The sequence below is a fragment of the Pteropus alecto genome, unplaced genomic scaffold (assembly GCF_000325575.1).
Source record: "Pteropus alecto unplaced genomic scaffold, ASM32557v1 scaffold146, whole genome shotgun sequence".
Taxonomy (NCBI): domain Eukaryota; kingdom Metazoa; phylum Chordata; class Mammalia; order Chiroptera; family Pteropodidae; genus Pteropus; species Pteropus alecto.
In genome coordinates this window covers 14,774,569-14,795,054 of record NW_006442107.1, presented here as the reverse complement: position 1 = coordinate 14,795,054, position 20,486 = coordinate 14,774,569, and the positions used below count along the sequence as shown (strand labels likewise).

The window sequence follows — 20,486 nt, the reverse complement described above, 5'->3', positions numbered from 1 at the left end:
CATTGCAGAGGAACCCAAAAGTGCTAGGGGCTTCTGTTAGAGAGCTGCTCATTGTTGAAATATGAAAAGATTTTTTAAAGATCTATGTGATATTTTGTTGATATATTCAGATTTTTAAATTAATATTTATATTTTGCTGATGAGAAGTCTTAATACATGCTTAATACAGAAAGCTTAAAAATGCAGAAAAGAATAGAGAAAAATATTTAAAATGACATTTCTAGAAGCCAAAGATAGTCGTTAACATCTGTCATGATCTAAAGTGACATGATGCTGAAGTTATTTTATAAGGTCAATGTTTTAATTACTAATTTAGACTCTCTTCATTTGCAATGCACAGCTAATTGAATGAGGCTAACCTGAAGTTTACCTTTGTAGTATCTCTAAAGAAAGATTTTTCAGAAAAGAAATAACACAAAACTGTGAGAATCTCTTTATCCTAATAATACTACACAGAGTTTTGTAAACTTTAACAGTATGAATATTCAGATAACTATCTTACCACTTACTAATACATCTCATCTATTTCTTAAAGCCCATCTAGCAAGATATTTGCCTGGCAGGAGTGTGGTCATATAGTTGATAATATAATCATAAGAAATAAAACTTCAATATTAAAAAAAACTTTGGATTTAAATTTCTTAAAATCTCTATAATTAAAATTAAAGTAATGAAAATTGTTGCTTCTATTTTAGATTTAGATTACTAAATAGGATAAAAATGACATTAGTTAATACATCATGATCAATGGTATATACCCAGTGTCCTAGCAAGTGATGATTAAAAATGTTATCCTTATTGTGGAAGTTTCAAGTTTATATTCTTATAAAATACTTTGAAATACTAAGTGAATGTGATGCTTTAGGTTTGTATTTCCTAAATTAATATTAAGCAAAAGTAACAGTTTTAATGATGACTAAAGGGAGAAAAACAGAAGTTTTAATGAGTTAAGTCAGTTATTAAGACAAAAAAAATTCCTCATATCATTAGAGATTAAAAAAAAAGACAATAGTGTATACAAATGACTTTATAGTAATTCATATCAAGTGTCAATTATCATTTAGAAAAAAATAAACACCCGACCTACATACAGTAACTTGTTAATGTTTTATATAGCACAAGCGTGTTTATGTTAAGCTTAGCCCTTTATTTGCCGATCATAAAAAAATCTTACGTGTCATTCTTTATTCTCTTGAATTGTGCCTAACAGAGGTGGGGAGTGAAACAGAGAGCAATGTGGATTCTGAATTTGCACGGACTCAGTTTGAGGATCTGGTTCCATCACCAACCTCTGAAAAGGCTTTTCTAGCACAAATTCATGCCCGGAAACCGGGGTACATTCACAGTGGAGCTACCCCAAGCACTATGCGCAGTGATGTGTGAGTATCTTCTGTTTGGGGTTATTTCTCAGGAACAGAACACCGTAGGGAGCATGAGAGAGTGAAAGCACTGTTGCTTCATTCTTTATTTTGGAAAGGGATGATGCAGTTTCTTTTTCCGCCAGAAGAGATAAAGGGTACTACATTTAAATTTGTCACTGTGACTATCCCCCTGCCCCATTACAATTTCCGGAGAGTATAAATAATCAAAATCAAGCAGTGTTTATTGAGAACTTGGCACTGTGCTAATTTTGTACAAAATAGTATTAAAAAAATCGCTCCCAGCCTTCCAAGATTCACAGACTAGTTTGGTAGATAAGTCATCCTATCTTCTGAACTTACTGTAGCTGTGTTTGGAGGATCCCGTGATGCTGGAGAGGACTCTGTTCAGAATGGATGTGAACAACATCATAAAAGCACTAGGAACCCAAATAAGTATACTGCTGTGCCATTTAACAATGGGTATGAGCTCTGAGAAATGCATTGTTGTGCAAACATGATAGATACACTTACACAAACCTAGACGGTACAGCCTACTACACACCTAGGCTATATGGTACAGCCTATTGCTCCTAGGCTATAAGCTTCTACAGCAGGTTAATGCACAAAACAACACAAGATTAAATCAAGCACAAGAAAAAATGATGCAATCAAGAAATGCAGTGAATATGAGATGTATGAGGCTACTGTCAAAGTTACATAGCATGCTGGTTTACAGCAAACTTTTTATAAGTAGAAAGAGTATACTCTAAAATAATGATAAAAAGTATAGTATAGTAAATACGTAAACCATAACAGTTTATTATCAAGTATTATGTATGGTACATAATCGTATGTGCTATACTTTTATATGACTAGCAGTTGTAATAGGTTTGTTTACACCAGCATCACCACAAACACGTGAGTAATGCATTGTGCTATGATGTTATAACACCTACAATGCCACTAAGCAATAGGAATTTTTTAGCTCTACTATAATTTTATGGGACCATCGTCATCTATGTGGTCTGTCCTTGACCAAAACATCATTATGTGGTACATGACAGTACATTTATAAAACCTCGTTATAAAGAAATCCAATTTGGCTGACTTGTTGAATGTATATAAATCTGACCCTCGAAAGACATTTTGCAAAAGTTTTTACCGAATTAGGCTTCTGTAGCTTGACAGAAGCCTGCAGAATTAGTGACATACTCACTCGACTTTCTGTGATGCTGGATCAGCTCAAAATAGTCAGGCAGAGGAAACCAAAGCTGAGAAATAAAGATGAAACTGAGACAGAGCTTCAGAGCCAAGCTCAGGAGGGAAAAGAGCGAAACAAAGGGAGCCGAGAGTGGGCCTTTAGGAGAGTGAGGCTCATGGACTGTGAGAAATGTGGGCAGAGGCTTGCCGAAAAGCTAGAAAAGGGAATTACTAATTGTTTAAAAAACTACAGAAGGGTGGCAGTGCTTAATGTGAAAAGTACCGCAGACTGGTCTACAAAAATAAACTGGCTGTTTTAAAGACCCGAAGAAGAAAATAACCAGAGGCCTTTATAGGCCTTTCTGGTGTTTTAGCTCTCAATCCAAGTAGTGAGTAAAAGACCAGTAATAATGGGGAATTATAAATAGACATGGTTTGAAAGCCAGCTGTGAAAAGGCAGAGCATGAGATCAAAACAAAACAGTTTTAACGTAATTTAAAATGGCAGCGGGCTGCTGCTTTTAATTTTAGTTTGCTCTCTTGTTCTTTCCTCTATAATTTAGAATTACTTGATTTGTTTGTTATTCAAAACGGTGAAGTAATTGTCATCAGTTTAGTCTGGTAAACACATATCTGTTTGACTTTCTATAATTAAGCATTTACATGGTGGTTACTTAAAATTTCCTTGTGCTAATCCTAGGTTCCAAGACTGCAGTTAAAGCTACCTCACTCTACTGTCCCCATTATGCTGGTGGCAGTTCCAGCTACCAATATGGCTACGGGAGTTGGGGAGAGAGAGTTCACAGAGGCCTCAGACCTATTTAGGCTGGCCCCAAACCTCTAAAAATAACGAGAACATGTTGTACAGATATAAATAAACGTGTGGATTGGCATTTAAGTTCCAATCCAGAAACTTCTCCTTGACCACTTTTTCATTTTAGGGGATATTTTAATATCTGTACTATCTAAACATGTATTGTGTTTTACCCTGAGAATATTTTAGTCATACAATTCAGGTAGTTCCAGCAAGAGCTTTATATATACTAGGATGAATAGATGGAGGTAGAGTCACACATTAGTGAATAAGGTCATACTTATCTATTTATTTCATAGTGGAATTGGAAAATTAAGTGGATTTCTTAGATTTAGAGCTAGTATAAATGTTTCACATCAAGAGCTATGGGTTAGAGTATTAGCCTTTCTGACTTTGGTTAGCTGATATTCTGAGATTTGATTCTACTATAAGAATAAAGCACATGGGTACACATGCTAACACACATGCTTAACACAAAGAAGGTTAAATAATGAACAAACGTCTTTAATCATTATTTCACTAGAGGGCTCACTTTCCTTATAGAAAATGTTCTTGGATTCCATTAAAAAAAAAAAAGAAAAGGAAAGGAAAAAAAAGGCCCCAGATTGGGAAAACTATATCCACTCAAAAGACAAGCTTGCCTTTTTTAAGACTTGACAAATATCTCAAAGACAACTCATTCCTGTACACCCTACAGAAACACAGATAAGCAATGATCGCCGTAATGCCATAAAAAAATTATGTATGAGAATACCTTGATTATATATTTCCTTAAACTTCCAGAGTTTTTTTTAAAGTTTTCTATTAGGTAACAGAAGACATGGAATTGAAGTGAATTGAAGGGAAGAACTGGAGGACAAAGTAAATGTGCCCCCAAAATTACAGCTAACACATGAAGTTCACTTAGACTTTTATTTTAAGATTTGCTCCAAAACTCCGTCTGTGTATTATTCCCAGAGCTACAGAAGACGGGGACCCCTATGTGCGGCCCGAGGATGAGAACTATGAAAATGACTCAGTCCAGCAGCTGGAGAATGAGCTCAAGATGGAGGAGTACCTGAAACAGAAGCTGCAGGATGAAGCCTATCAGGTATGGGGAGCCAGGCCCACACCACCCGCGACTTCTGCCCCAGCCCCTCGGTAGTCGGGTCTTCCACATTACTCGAAAAATCAGTGCCTTCTTCTTCTTTCTACCCTCCCTTTCTAGAATATCTGACTATATTCCTTAGTCTGTGTATTCTAGACACTAAAAATTTTAAATACTTCTTATATCTGTCACTCACCATGTATTCTTATAAACGCCAATCTAGAAAATGAAAAGAGGCCTTGTCACATTAGTGGAGACATGGTGACTAACAGTCCATACTCCTCCAAGATCATTAGGAAAGATGCTTTTTCTTATTGAGGGGGAAAAAAAGATACAGAGAACAAAGCACAAGGAAACTGAATAAATATAAATATATCCGCTCTCTTGAATCATTTGTCCTCAGCCACTTTCACTGCCTACCTTGTGTCAAATGTAAATAAGCAGGCAAATGACAAACACCAAGAAATGTTGGGGGGACTACAGGCCCCGTGTTCAGCAGCGTATGGATGGACAGATTGTCATAAATAGTGCAATATGTTAATCCCTCTGAGAATTTACTGAACAGAACACCTGCAATCGGGAATAAATATAATTAGCAACATCTGAAAGGGGATGCATTTTCCCCAGGGAAATTGTTCTACTGCTATGTTTGTCTTTCTTGTATGCTTCCTTTCCCTGTAATTTCCCAGTGTTTCCTTGGGGTTCCAGGAGTTCAGAGATGTTTACATGGTTGAGACCTGCTGTTCCCCAGCCCCCAGTGGGTTATTTTACTCTCAGGCTTTCTGTCCAGTGGCCAGAGAAGCTTTTTCATGCTTAAGTCAGCAGTGGCCCTCTCTTATTCTGGTAGTGAAGGATGGAGAAGCAGAGAGAATAAATTATCTTCTACTTTTCATATGTTTATAGATTAAGCTTTGAAATATTTTCCCAAGAAGAATGTAGCAAGAAAGAAATTGAAGCCCGCTAACTCCACCCCGACAATATGAAACTAAAGTTTTGCCTCTTTGGAATGTTCCATTCACCTTTTTGGTATAACAGCCACGTTTCAGAAGCAAGTTAAATGGTGGCTTAGTCATACAAAAAAATAACCAAAACAGTCACTATATATATAATGCCATGCTTCAACACTGCAGAAACAGTCAAAGTCGCCAGAAATACAGACCCACAGAGAAGGCTTTCTCTTTGCAACTTCTCTGGCCCATCTACAGAAGGAAATTAGCCTGGGTGAAGCTGCCAGGGTGTCTCTGGGAGCTCTGAGGGATGGCAGTCCTACAGGTACCTCATTCGGCTTTGCGGCCTAGAGGGAAGAGAGACGCCGTTAAATAATCAATATTCTGGTTCATGCTGTTAGAGGTGCCTCCTAGGCCTTCCTCTTTGACTTCATGTAAGTTTCTGGATTTTGGTACAACAGTAACTGAAATTCTAGGGTTTTTTTTTTTAAAGAGAGGCAACCATTTTATATAAACTGTTATATTTTTATTTATCTTAATGAATTAGGAATTTTGCCTTACATGAGTAAAATGAAGAGAAATTCTATGATTAGCTTAAGATCCATTCGGAGTTTTTGCCATTTCTTGTAAATCTTAAGCTTCTTCTCTCTCTCCTTTCCTTACCATACCCAGTGACTTCAGGGAAAGGCAAAGAAAAGGGATAGGAGGATACAACAGGCCTGTGTGTCCCCACTCAAGACGTATGCCCTGGAGAACGCTGAAGTGGTTCTCTTTGCCTGCTCTGTGAGAATATGGTTGTTTGATGGATCAGAATGCTACTGTCAGTCATTGGACTCTGTCTCTCTCTTTCTGTCTTTGTGCATGGCTTCCAACCAAATAATTCACCGGCTTGACTGCATCACAGACTTGACATGTCACCTTTCTTGTTTATGTCCTTTGTCACCCGCAGGTCAGCTTGCAAGGTTGAATACAATGTCCTTTTATCACTCTCCTCTCAAGTAAGTACCCTCTTATTTAGAAGGAAATGTGGCCACTGTACACCGAATTCTGATAACTTGTAACCTAAATTCACAATCACTTTCTCCTAGGTGTTTCTATGTGATAAAATATCCTCCTTCCTTGCTTTTGTCAAAGAATCTTCTCAGCCTATGGAGCATTTCATTATAATTTAGTGGAGATTTGGCAAACAACCTTGGGAATTGACTTTTTAACTCTATTTATTAGGAAAAATGGCACAGAAACGTCTATAACACCAGAGATGCCCTAGAAATATTCCGTGGCTATGGAGCTGCGTCACCAATCCATTAGAGCACCCAAGTTAAAGCCTATCACTTGAGAAGGAAAAGTCCAGGCTTGCTCAGCACTTCCAGAGATGGGTCAGCTCCTTAGTCATGCTGTCCTCAGGGCCCAAAAGTCAAAGGTGTGTCCCTTAACAGGTGAAAGCAAAACTGAAACTAAAGCAAAAACAAAAAAAGCAAAGCATAGAGGAAAACACCAACAGCTTTATATTTTTTGGGCTAGCTGATTCAAATGCATTGTGGAATTCAACAAGATATAACAATTTAGAATATCATTTATGTGGCATTTGCTCAATAGAGAGAGAATACCACTTGACTGGCAGGATCACTTGAGTGGAGTGATCTGAAATTTAGGCTCTGGACTCTATTAATATGAGTTTTACCAAATCCTAACAGTATAGCCTTGAACATATTATTAAACCTCTATGAGCCATCATTTTTTCTACACAACATACATCATAATACCTATCTCATAGAGGAGTTGTCCTCATTGGGATATAGTTTTTAAAGAACTAAACATAGTGGCAGGCACACTATAATTTTAAGGAGCACGTGCAAACAAGCAATTCAGTTTCTAGGAGCCGCTATAGTTATGATGTATGGGAACCCCTGGGACTCAGAACTAGCTTGCTCCCTCTATTTTTATAAACAAGGCTAAGACTCAGCTATGTGCAATGATTCGATACAGCTACAGCTACACTGCCCCATAAGTCTAGATGGTTTCTCTGGCTCCAGCTAATGGCCACTTAGATATCCTTCATTACAGTTCACAGCCAATACACCTCTCACAGTTATCTGGCCGCACTGGCCCAAGGACTTGTATCTACCGTAGTTATACAATCTTTCCCAACCATGGAATTCCATAAGCCTATAGTACCGTTGATAGTAGACTCAACTCTGGCTGCTAAATTAAAAAAGGGATATATATATTCTAAATGACATATCTATCGATTAGTAAAGATTACATCCCAGCTCAAATACCTCCTGTCTCAGTCTTCAGGTTAAGATTAAGTAAGTAAAAACCATAGCATAATTGCTATTATGAAATACACTTTTTGAGCTGTGAGGCCCTTTTTGTGTGAAAGGAAGGATCTTAACTGACTGCATTTTATTCTGCCTCCTTTGGGTTGGAGAATGCTATATACCACATGCTCTCCTGATACATTACGACTACAGTGAAAAAATTCCCAGGAGCTGTTTCTGAAAATATTCACTCTGGTTATAACAAATCTAGCCCCAAAGGAGCAAGCCTTTTCTTTTAATAGCATTTTCTCTCTTAGCTCCAGCAATTTGATCATTTTTATTCTGCACATTATTTAAAGAGCAGTAGCTAGTTCTTAGAAAAATATATTTTGTAAAAAGCCTAATAATTTGTCCTTGACATAAACCCAGATAAAAAGTAGCTTTTGTTTCTTATACTGAAAAGCCAAAAGTTTCAGTACTTTGAAAGTTCTTAGGCCGTTTTTAAATCTTTGGTATAAATTTAGCCGTGAAAATTTTACATAACTGTGGCATCTGCCATTTAATGCATCTTGTACCTACCTAGCTGGCATTCCACAGGACTCTTAACATGAACCAGCCTGTCACTAAATCAACCACTTAGGCAAAATTCCTTTAAAATCTGATAGAACCCTGCAGAAGCTAATGGCTTTTCTTCTTTGCAGGTAGTTCTACTGTAATTTTTCTTGATGTAGCTAAGAAATACAGCTGGAATTTTAGAGCAGTTTATGGTATTAAAATCTGTTTGTTTGACTTTCCGACTATGCTGCAAGACCAGAAATTATCCAAAATATATGCCTCTCTTATCCAAGGGTCCTGAAGCTGACTTCATCGGTTTCAATTACATCTCTACTGACAAAGCCCTACATGGGTAAGGGGCAGAAAGTGATACATCAGAAACATGAAAGACCCATTTCATCCTCTGCTCAAAGAGAGCTTTAGGTCTATTTGAAGATAAATATAGACTTGTTAACACACTAACAAGAGTGAATAGAGTAAAACCTGGTTTATTGCTTTTCATCTAGCCACTTTGGAAGGAACAGTATACATAAAGATTAGCTCTCAACTTAGAGTCCACCAAAACTCCATCTTGGCCCACTCAAATCTTGGATTTGTCCCTTGTCCATCTATTTAGCCATATGGTATTCTACTCCTTGGCCAGCCACTTCCTAGAAATCGGAGGATTGCAAGATCGAAAGTGAACTTAAAAAATATTTTTAATTAGCATGGCATTCTCATGGTGAGTCAGTGCTCTCATCTCCTTGTCCAAAGGACAGCACAAATATCTCTGTTTACATTGCTTTAACCCCCCATATGTCACAGATATCCACTAAGGAAGAGATTCAACATGGAGGATTCTTGTCCTTTCTTTCAGAAGGTGCAATAGCGTACAGTGTCCCAGGACATTCATTCCCAATTGTCAGAGGAAGGGAGTAGAGCAAGTGTGTGTGTGTGTGTGTGTGTGTGTGTGTGTGTGTGTGTGTGTGTATCGGGGGAAGGGGGAATCTTAAGCTTCATAACCCTGATGTAGAGAACAGTTTTCATTTTTAAAAAGAAATTACACATTCCTTATTCCCAGGCAAGCTATAGTCAGACAGATGATGACAATAACACGAAAGCTGGTGATGAAGGGGAGTGCTGCACCCACCCACACAGAGGAGAAGACAGCAGCCTGACAGCATCCTCACCGAAGAGAGGAACCACCACACGCAGCAGCTCCTGACAGACCCACCCCCCCACACTCCTAAAGACGTGTTCTGCTGACTATAGTGCAGCTAACTTTTTGTTCTAAGATTTGTAGTTCATAAGTGTGTGTTTTAAGAAGGAAAAAAAAAAAAAGACTTCTGTTCAAAGCTAACTTATCAGCTACATCCTCTGTAACATAGCTCATCCCTGGTTAAAAACAAACAAAAAACCACAGGCTGAAAACCCATGCTGCTGTTACTCATGATGGCAGTATTAACAAGCATTTAAAAACTTTGCACATGATATTGATCCTGTTCAGTTTACAATGACAATACTAATACTGTTTATAGCTAGAAGTTTGATTTCTGAATTCTTTGAGATTTTAGCAAAACAGTTTATTATACAATGTACATTTTTTTTTCCACAGCAGTTGGGAAAAAACAACCACTTGCAATTATTCCCTGACCCTGAAGGATTTGGTTCCTGAGTGTACAAACTCAGAGCCCAGAAGCCAAGAAGGGCCTTTGGCCTGCATGGTCTGCAGTTGTGTCCAAGTCTCTGTGAGCAGTGACTTGAACCAAACATCAGGATAATCCAGTCTCTGGGGCTTCTTTCCAACTTGAGGTTGTTTTCTTTCAAGATACTCTAATGAATCAGCCATAGAATTTAGTGTAAATATTTTTTCCAAATAGATATCATATTCAAAAAAGGCAACATTCAAATTATATAGAATCTAGTTTTTAAAATCAGCACAGATCTTCTTAAAAAAAAAACTGTGAACTATGTTTTGAAATACTCGTTACTAAAGCTGTTTATAAACCACAGGTGCCATAAAACCCCCAAACAGACTAAAGTGATTTCTGCTCTTCCACAGTCTTGTTCCTCTTGTCTTAGCTTTAGGGAGCATGTCTCTAACAGCACCGCTCATCCACAAGTTCCCCTATCAGGTTGTTTGGAGGCCTTCAGCTTTAAATGTACAGGCTTAAAGTGCGCTTGCAAAAATGTTCACTCTCCTTTTATTTCTGAATGTTTATTGCCTTAGCTGGCTACTTGGTGTTCTGCATGCAGCCTTCTGTGGTCATGTGAAAGGAAACAGGCTCTTCTAAGTTAAATTGGGATTTTGCACTCATGCAAAAGCTGATGTGCAAAAGAACTGTCAAAGACGGAGAATGAAATGCTCTGTTGACGGTCCTTTATTAGGGCCTTCTTTGGGGAGTGCTAAAGGCCTCCCTTAGGGATTCTTGGGAAATGAAAAAAATAACCTATTTTTTCAAGGTTTGATGAAATAAAAATCCAGCAACATATTGGATACATTATACTTAAATTGGTAGCCTCTCTGGAATTCCTGCTTTTCCTTTAAAAGAGACAACAGTAGTTCTCAAAGTGTGTTCCCTGGACCAAATGCATCAGCATCACCTGGGAATTTATTTAGAAATGCAATTCTTAGGCCCCAATCCAGGCACACGAAATTAGAAACTCTGGGGGATGGGCTCAGCAATCTGTGTTTTAATAAACCCTCCAGGTGATTCTGATACACGCTAAAGGTTGAGAAGCACTGCTTTAGAATAAAGTTGTATAATGAAATCTCTGAAAAGGCCTTATTCTGAATAAGCAAGAAAGGTTCTGAGTCAACCTCAAAGCTTCAGCGATTCGAATTTGCTTCCAGGGCTGGCAAAAACCTCCCACTCACACAGTCAGTAGTGGGTAGGTGCCCAGCTGAGAACAGACATCATGTCATCTTTCAGCTCCCTCTCCAGAGGGCTCTAAGATGTTCCTGTCTCTGCATTTGGTCAGAAACCATCTCCTTGGCTGCCCTTTGGAACAAAATCACTTGCCTTTGGGACAGTAAAGCTCTTGGTTGGCCTTAGCAAGGAGACCATTCTGTCCATTGATGTACTTAATCATACTTCCTTCGAGAGAATGTCCCTGAGAACAGGCTGACACCAAAGTGGCACAACTGCACAGTTCTCAGATTTCTTTGCACAGATGGATTTTATTGCGGGTTTTGTTGGTATTTCTTAATGTTCATCTCCTTTCCACTGCCCATCTTCTGTGAAACCATACCTCTCTAGATGGAGCAGGTGGTCCGTGGTGCCTCATACTCAGTACTTAAAACCACTACATCCCAGTTACCTACATTGCCGTCAGCTCTAAATCATAGCCAGGTAGTTCTTGAACTCAGAATCTCTGCCCCTGCAAGTGACATTCAGCCACTGACTGGACCGAGCTGACATCTGTTGTCACTTTATGTTTCTACATTAAAACGTTTGTCTAAGGTTTGAACTGTTTTGCTGATAATCTTCTCCCTTGTCATAGCTTTGATTGCCAGCTCCGTCACACGGTTGTTGATACCATCATACAGAGCCATTGCAAGGACTCTGGAAACTGCTGCCAATGACCAATTCCTGACTAACCAGCCACCTTTTCTTTCTCTTAGCTCCACGTCAGCACTGAGACCAGACTCAAGCACCCTTGTCCTGTAATCGAGACAAAATGGCGTGTATTGTTTTGGGTTTTTGTGTTTTTTGGTGGGTTTCTTTCCTTGGCTCTCCAAATTTACTTTTGGGGCCTGTTCTAAGTGCAAACCCAGCAGGTCTTACCTGTCCTGTCCATTGGATACAATTATATCTTTCGAGGGGTGTTTCTTTCTTGTTCCACAATGAATTTGCACATCCGTCTCCATCAGAGATGATAGCCTATTAACGAGCACTGGTCTAACAGCCACCCCTCCTCCACAGCACCATGTTAATGGAGGTAGAAAGGAGGGTGGAATCTACTGTATGGGATTCAGGAATCAGTTACGGTTGGTCAGGATGGAAGTTGGGGTAAGTTTGGTTGGTCAGAGGGAGATGTGCTGGAGATTGTGAAAAATGGATTCTCAGATGATAAGGCAGGGAAGGTTCATTTGTAAGTAGTAATGTGAACTGAAATGCATAAGAGTGTGGCCTTTGTTATGATAGAGTATGTATTTTCTTATATGCATGAGCCAAACTGTTGCATCATAATTGAGCACTGATGTCTGCTTTTATTTTGATCATCTTTGTCTACCCTTATTAGTTCTTGGCTGTTAACTGTAGATAAACCTTGTAAATACGGCAACTTTTGGTTGCTGCAATGAATCACCTTGGTTTGATTCCATGCAAAGAGCCACAAACAAGAACTCCACTGTGTCCTCAGAAGAAAGGGCATTTTTACTTTTGAACCAAAAAGAGAAAAAAAGTCAGAAGCATTACATCTTGAGGCTATTTAACTATAAGACATTTTTAATTATGACTACTGTAATTTGACTCCATTTGAAGTAACCAATTCAGAGACCCTAAAGATTTCACAATATTCATTGGTATTGTAACACAACTACAATCGTATAAGTTTTTGTATTGCTGTTAAGTATTGTTTTGTGTGTGCGTGTGTATGTGTGTGTGTGTGTGTTGGAACCTCCTGGGGACATGTTATATTTTGAAGTGATTAAACTATTTAATTGTGTGTCTATATTTTGGAATGGAATTATTTCTTCATTAAAAAATGTTTTTAAAAACACTATATCTTGTGTATTTTATTCCTTTGTTTCAGTGAATCTTTTCTGAAGTAACATGGAGTCAGTCTGTTCAAAGGAGAAATCAGTACTTGCAACGTGAAGCAGGAACTATCCATTGGGTATCAAGCAACTGAAGCAAAATATCTCATCTTTGGGAACACAATTTTTTAATAGAAAGCCTTGGAATCAATATGGGGTTGAGTTTGAGAATACTAACAGCTAACATATTTAGTGCTTACTTTTTATCAGACACTGTTGTAAGTTACTTCACTTCCTCCTTTAAATCCAGAGCATCTAGCCAGGTACTTGGCAAATATTATATGCTCAACAATTATTTGTTGAGTGGATGAACAAATGAATTGCTGGCTTTTTTTTTTTGGTTGTGCTAGGTCTACTGAGAAAGGAGAATCAGCATTTCAAACAAATTCTCAGATGATGTTGATGCTTGTCTGAGGACCACACTTTGAGGTGCAAGGCTAAAGAGTTCTTTTAAATAAGTCAAATAATGGGGAGATTGTTACTGGTAAACAAGGCACAATAATCTACCCCTAACCTTTGGGGATTCCTGTACATAGCAAATAAAGATACTCAAGTCTAAGGACATGAACATAATGGAAGCTCTGTTGTCTTGAGCCAATCAGGTAACATTGCAGCAGTTAAACCACACTAGGAGCACTGGAAGCAGCTGTATTTAAGAATTCTGCCAAAGAAGAAGCTTTCGTTCCAAGAGCTGAGGCCTCTGTACAAGAACTCACCCAGGAGTAGACTCCATGAGCCTAATAGTCCCTAAAAGGCAGATTGGCAAAGTTGGGATTGGGTCAAATTGGATAAGGAGAAGTTGGCAACATTTCAGAGTCATCATTCCAACAGAGTACATGAACTTCAGAGATACCCAGGGAGAGGTTCTCTAGGTACCTTAGGAACCTGGGATCCTGCCCTCTGAGACTATTATGCCACAGACTATGCTAGGACAACTATGCTATGATGCAGCGTGCACACACACACACACACACACACACACACACACACACACACACACACACACACACACTTGAAACCCCAAAGATACATATGCAATTAGAACTGACCTAAATGAACAATAATGTAGGAGCACTTAGATTATTTATGGCATGATATGGTAGGCTGGACAAGCCATTAGAATGATGATACAGAGAGATATTTATCAACATGGAAGATGTAAGTCAAGCAAAAAAATAAAAGAGTGTAAGAATAACCCAATTGTTAAAATATGTAAGTGGCTATGTAGAGAAAAATACTCAGAAAAATATATACTAAAAGATTGATAATCTAAATCATGGGATTATGGATGTTTTTTTTTATTTTCTTCATCATGTTATTCTATCTTTTTCAGGTTCTGTACCATAAATAGAGTAGATTGAGTGGATATGTAAATGGATAAGAAACACTTGAGTTGAACAGTTTTTTTGATTTGGTAACAAGACTGCTTGAGTTGGCCAATGTCTTGGAAAGGTATGTCTAACAATGAGAATTTTCTATGCCTTCAGTAAACAAAGGATTCTTTTTGCCTGTAGAGATCCTCAATAGCATTATTACGCTATAGAACATTGGAAGATTTGTTTGTTTTACTTTAAAGAAAATCTAATAAAAATATTGGAGGCTTGAATCAAGTTAAATAATGACAATATTTGGTCCAGCTCCCAACCCTAATTGGTACAGTACAAAAAAATTGGGTAGATACAAAGCAGTAATGCAGGCCATGCAGATATTCTCTATCTCTGGTTCTGCTGTCTCATGTGTCAAATGGGGCTAAATCATACCTATGCCTGGCTCCTCGGCTTTCGGGTCTCCTGATTGTGCCCCACAGGAGGAGTGCTACTACGGGTAAGTCTCAAGCAAAAACAATTATTAGAACCCAAATGGCACTAGGTAAATGGTTTCTTTGACATTCATTTTTTTGGAAGTCTCTTTGTGACTGTTCTTGCTTGATAACAGCTATACTCTGAGAATATTTGGAAAGGGCCCAGTAAACCAGCTATCTGCTCTAGACTTCAAAGTGAAACTTACTTTTGCTTCCTTTGGAATTTTTTCCCTTGGCAAACACCTTTCCTAGAGCAAAAGTAGGCCAAGAGGATAAGGAAAAAGGTACAGGCTCAGGTGTCCCTGCTTTGGGCCTCTAGGCAGAGGGAGACCTCCATACATACTAGTTCCATTCATCTGCTGTGTGGACCGAACATCTTATGGTAATGAAGAGTGTTCATTTGCCTAAATCTGCCCTCATCTTTATCCATTCTCTGCCAAATAACCTAGATTTATAATTAATTTTATGCATCTATCTTTTACATCATGTAGGAAATAAAAAGTGGTATTACAAGCAAAAATACAATTATGTTCCATTTTCACCCAAGTGGTTGTATCGCAATTCAATGCTGACAAAATTAACACAGACCCCACAGGTTAAGGGCAGGGTCCTCCACAAGATTGCCCCCACTTCAAATGCCAGTCACAAGTCTCAGTGATGCACACTTCTAAATGACTGGCTATAAATTCAGGAATTCCCACTACACCTTCAGGTTTTGTTAGAACAACTCACAGAATTCACTGAAAGCATTACACTTTCTATAACAGCTTTATTATAAAGGATGCAGATCAGGAACAGCCAAATGAAGATATATACAGGGCAAGGTCTGGGGGAATAGCGGTAGGACACAGAGCTTTCATACCTTCTCTTTGTGGAATCTGGGCAAGCCACCATCTGCACATCAGTGTGTTTACGAACCAGAAAGCCTGAGTCCAGAGATTTCATTGGGATTGCATTATGTAGGCATAATTGATTAACCAAATGAAGTCAGTCTGCAGACCTCCCCCACCTCCTTCCCAGAGGTCAGGCTAGCCCAAATTTCCAACCATCTAATCACAGGGTTCTTAATTCTGTTGACCAGCCCCCATCCCAAAGCAGTCTAGAGACCCACAATGAGTTACTTTATTAGTGATAGGCATAAAAAACATTCCTATCACTTAGGAAATTCCAAGGATTTTTGAAGCTCTATGCCAGGAGCCAGGGACAAAGGCCAGATATTTTCTCCATTATACTACATGATAATAGTCAATTTTATATTTGCCTGAGTACTTTTATTGGTGACCTTTATTTCTTCATACAGTATCGTTACTGCTAGTGTCCCTTCACCTCAAATTAAGAACTTCTTTTAGCATTTCTTGCAGGGCAGGTCTATTGGTAATAAACTCCTTGAGCTTTTATCTGGGAATGTCTTAATTTTTCCCTCATTTTTGAAGGAGAGTTTTACCAGATATAGAATTCTTGGTTGATAGTTTTTTTTTCTTTCAGCTCTTTAAATATGTCACCCCACCACTTCTGGCTTCCATGGTTTCTAATGAGAAAATGACTGTTAATCTTACTCAAGCTTCCCTGTACATGACAGTCCCTTCTCTCTTGCTTCTTTCACGATTTTCTCTTAAGTCTTTATCTTTCAACAGTTAGATGACAATGTGTCTCAATATGGATCTCATTGAGTTTATCCTACTGGAAGTTTGTTGAGTTTCATGAATGTGTAGAAACAAACTCCACAGATGATTTTGCAAAATCAGTTAGGATGTCACTGCAATAATCCACACAAAAGAGATAATGATAGTTCAGCCTAAGGGAAGAAAGTGGTCAAATTCTAAATATATTTTGATAGTAGAACCAAAAGATTTTGTTTATGGATTGGATGTGTGTGAGAGAAAGAGAAGAAACAAAAAGGATACCACAATTTGGGAGCCCAAATAACTGGGAGAAAGGAGTTACATTACTGAACTATAAATGACTGGGGAGAACAAGTTTTGGATGAGAGGAATTTCAGAAGCACAGATCTGGACATAATATATTTGAGATGACTGTTAGACATCCAAGCGAAAAGAGGGAATAGGTGTTAGAAATCTAGGCCTAGAATTCAGGAAGAAGTCTAGACAGAGCTTTAAATCTTGGCATCATCAGCATAGAGATGATAAAGGGGACCAAAAAGGAGTGGTCAGAAAGTTAGGAAGAATATCAGGAGCTGCAGTGTCCTGGATGCCAAATGATGAAAGTCCTTCAAGGTGGAAGGTACGATCAACTGTGCTGAATGCAGCTAATAAGTAAGGAAAACCAAGAACAAGGAATTGACACATTACATGTATAAATTAACTCAATCACATTTGAAGAATCTCTTTGCTATTCATAATTTCTATGTTCTTAATAAAATCTGGAGGAACACTGAGTAGAAATTCGTTTCCTATTCCTCTCAGGGCCTTGGGGGAATTGTTGTGCAGCATAATAATCCACAGGGTTGACTCCGAATTCCATCTCCATACTCCCTCAGAGGCCTTCATTCCCGTTTAGGGACATCAACACACAAAGACGACACTGACAACTTATGTATTGCGATAGGCACAATAACTTGATAATGACCCTACTGACTCTTCAAAATGGCACTTTTTAAGGAATATGGTATACTAATTGTTATTTTTGGAAAAGGAACCTTTTTTTTACTGATGTTGGAATGTCGTCTGCCTCAGTTATATTTCAGAGGAAGAAAGAGAAAAATAAAACTCTCCCCAGCTCTCTGGATATATGAAAATAAAGTTTAAAAAATGTCTCTCCCATCATATGGCAACGTGTGTTTGTTTGCCATTATCTATTGGTTGCTTTGAAAGCTAAATTTAAGGAAACAATACATGTAAAGCACCTATCAAGGTTCCTGAACATGAAGTAAGCTCAGCTTATGTCAGTTCCTTTTCTTTTCTCCCCTGTGAAGTTTACGATCCTCATTCATAAAATGGGGGCACTAGTTATGTTTTCAGAAAACTCACACAAAAATAAATTTAACTTAAAAACAAATATAAGGAAATCTATTCAACACCATTAGCAATGAAAGACTAGAAATTAAAACATTGGTATACAGGGGGATTTAATGATCCTATAAACACTAAAATCTGAGACCCTCCAGCCAGCTTTCCCCACTAGCACACAGAACTCGGGCAGCCAAGCATTTACTTTTGAGATAAAAGATGAAAAGGTACTCTTTGGGGAATCTGACTAACACCTGCCTCCCCACACCCCACATACCACATCCCTAACCCCTGCCAAGGGAAAAGAAAAAAAAAAAACAACCCTAAAAATACTGGCATGGGGCCAAACAGCACCCTGCAGAAAAGCTCGGATGTTAAGACTACCAATCAACTATATAGACCCCCACTCTTACATATGAGCAGACAACCAAAGATAACCACATATTTGAGAAAAGCTTTTAACATGAGTGATAGAGACCAAAACAAAGAGAAAAAAATAGCACCTTAGAGGAACTTTGCCGAGGATATGGTAACACTGGCTGCTAAAACAATCGAACCCATATAGAATAATGGCTGTGTGGAGCATAAAGTCCAAAAGAGGAATTCCTGATAAGTAGGCTCTTCTCCAAACAATGATTTAGAGATCCGGGTCACCTTTTGAAAATTTGTAATTTGTATTGTTTCATCGTGGGTTCCCAAAATTGTGTAACGTTCATGCCAACAAACTCTGGACCTATTCCTGTTTATACCTAGAAAAGAAATAAAAAGGAAAAACAGGACAATCATTAATAACCAAGCTAAGAAAAGAAAAAGTAATCATAGTACACCATATAGCTCAGCTTTGACTCTCACTTCCAAATAGCATACATATCGTTATATTATAACAATAATGTAAGCACAAAATACTGATCAACCAAAATCACACATATCTATATTGGAAGCTAGGCAATGGGTTGTGAACATATACATGGTAGAGGAGGAGCGCTAACTTCTCATCTTCCAAAATGAGGAATCCATAGATTTTTGCCTAAAACTTGTTTTAAAAGACATTGATGTGGTGACGTCTTGCTCTCCCCTGCGGGGCCTATGCCACACCAAGGGAGGGACAGACATCCATGGCAAATGGGACTGCTCTTCTGCTCTGCCCCTGGTCCCCTCGCCTCTCCACCCCGTTGGGTGGCTGTAAGTGGAAGGCAGGGTGCGGAATCCTGCCCACCTCGCTCTCCCGCCTTGTCCTCACGGAGGCGGCGGGTGAGGGTCTTCTGACCGTGGAAACTCTCGCCCGCCTGTTGGCTGTGTCTCGCGAGAGGCGCTCCCACCGCGGGGACTGCCGTCTCAGTGCACGCACCCCACCCCTGGGTGCACGAACTCCTCTCGGTATGCCTTCTGTGGTGCCCTTGGAGCGCCCCCAGCGCTCCCCGAGGTGCCCGAAGGCCAGCGGCGACGTCGTTTCCCAGTCCCAGCGACTCCGTGGTGGTGTGTCCGAGGGGCAGATGTGCAGTCGGTAAGAGAGGCGCCCCCGTTCAGGGGGCGGGGGCCTCGTCGTCCCTCTGGGGGCCCGGTAGGAAGACTGACCGACTGACTGGCAGGCGCAGGCCCTACGTTACCCTTGACAGAATGTGTTTGCGTTATGCCATCCTCTCCCGCTTTTTCTTAACGGAACACCAGCGAGTTAACGTAAAACTTTTGGATGAGCCCAGTGAGGCAATCGAAGGAGCCTGAGGCTGCACGGGCCTTTATGGCCCCGACCGCCAACGCTCAGGTTGCTCTGTGCTTACCCCTAACTCCAGCCCTGGCCTCTCAGAACTCCTTTGCAGGCCCATAGAGGAGGAGTGGTGAGAACCCCGTGCCCTTGCTGAGAAAGCCTTCTCTAGCGATCCTAAAGGGTGCCCGCCACTGCCCTACCTACCCGGGTAGTAGCCACCGATGCGACAATCATTCCATGTCGGCAGATACCCTCTCCGCGTTGAGGGGTCTACAGGAGGTAGGGCTGAGCACCACCCTTTGCAAAATAATAATAATTATAATAATAATAACAAGTAAAATAAAAACAAGATATGCAAAGATGTTATTTACTGGTAAATACCAAATGAATAAACTAAAAACGGTAGTTGTTTCCGAGAAAGGGAATTTAGGGAAAGTGATTTATTTTAGACTGTGAGCATTCTGATTTTTAAAAAGAAAAATGGCAGAACCTGCTTTACTGTGTTAATAGGAATTGTCTTTGGATGATGGGTTTGAGGAGATATTTTTAAAATATTTTTTCTTCCATTTGTATTTTATACATAATCTAAAATAAATATGAGTTATTTTTATGATTGAAATATTAGATAAAGTTTTGGAGTTATATTTTTTTTCTGTCTCAAAAGTTGTAAGAAGTAAATGTGAAATACTTTTAAAGTAATTGGCATTTTTAATTATCTAGCTATTTTTAAGTAAAAGAAAAACTTTTAATTATTTAGCTATTTTTTTACTTTAACAAGAGATGAGTTTTCATGAGATTAAATTACTCTTCTCATTGAGAGAAAACTGGCATATATTTGATCCTTTTGAAAAAACATACCAGATATGGCCTTCCTCCACTCATTTTCTTACTTTATTTTTTTCTTAACAACAAAATAAATATCTCTCTAGAAAAGATTTTAATTTTTAGGGCCACTTCAAGGCATGCTTAACTAGAAATTAGAATACTCAGCTAGGCCTTAACTGTATGTGTGAAGTTCCTCTTTTTCAGTACCATTTCAGGTCATTTGT

The 20,486-nt window shown here is 38.9% G+C and overlaps 1 protein-coding gene across 10 annotated transcripts in view; it reads left to right on the top strand.

Annotated features, from left to right (window-relative positions):
- The window catches only part of DTNA (dystrobrevin alpha), a 342,095-nt gene extending 329,164 nt beyond the window's left edge, over positions 1 to 12,931 (top strand). For 8 of the 10 annotated variants that reach the window (XM_025038598.1, XM_025038599.1, XM_025038596.1 and 5 more), the window contains 4 exons: positions 1,211 to 1,379; positions 4,332 to 4,464; positions 6,358 to 6,406; positions 9,285 to 12,931. In XM_025038598.1, the coding sequence (XP_024894366.1) occupies positions 1,211 to 1,379; positions 4,332 to 4,464; positions 6,358 to 6,375 (320 nt within the window). In that variant the 3' untranslated portion in view covers positions 6,376 to 6,406; positions 9,285 to 12,931. The remainder of the gene's footprint in view (positions 1 to 1,210; positions 1,380 to 4,331; positions 4,465 to 6,357; positions 6,407 to 9,284) is intronic. The other 2 variants (XM_025038601.1, XM_025038605.1) reach the window with 2 other exon arrangements.
- The last annotated feature ends 7,555 nt before the right edge of the window (positions 12,932 to 20,486 follow it).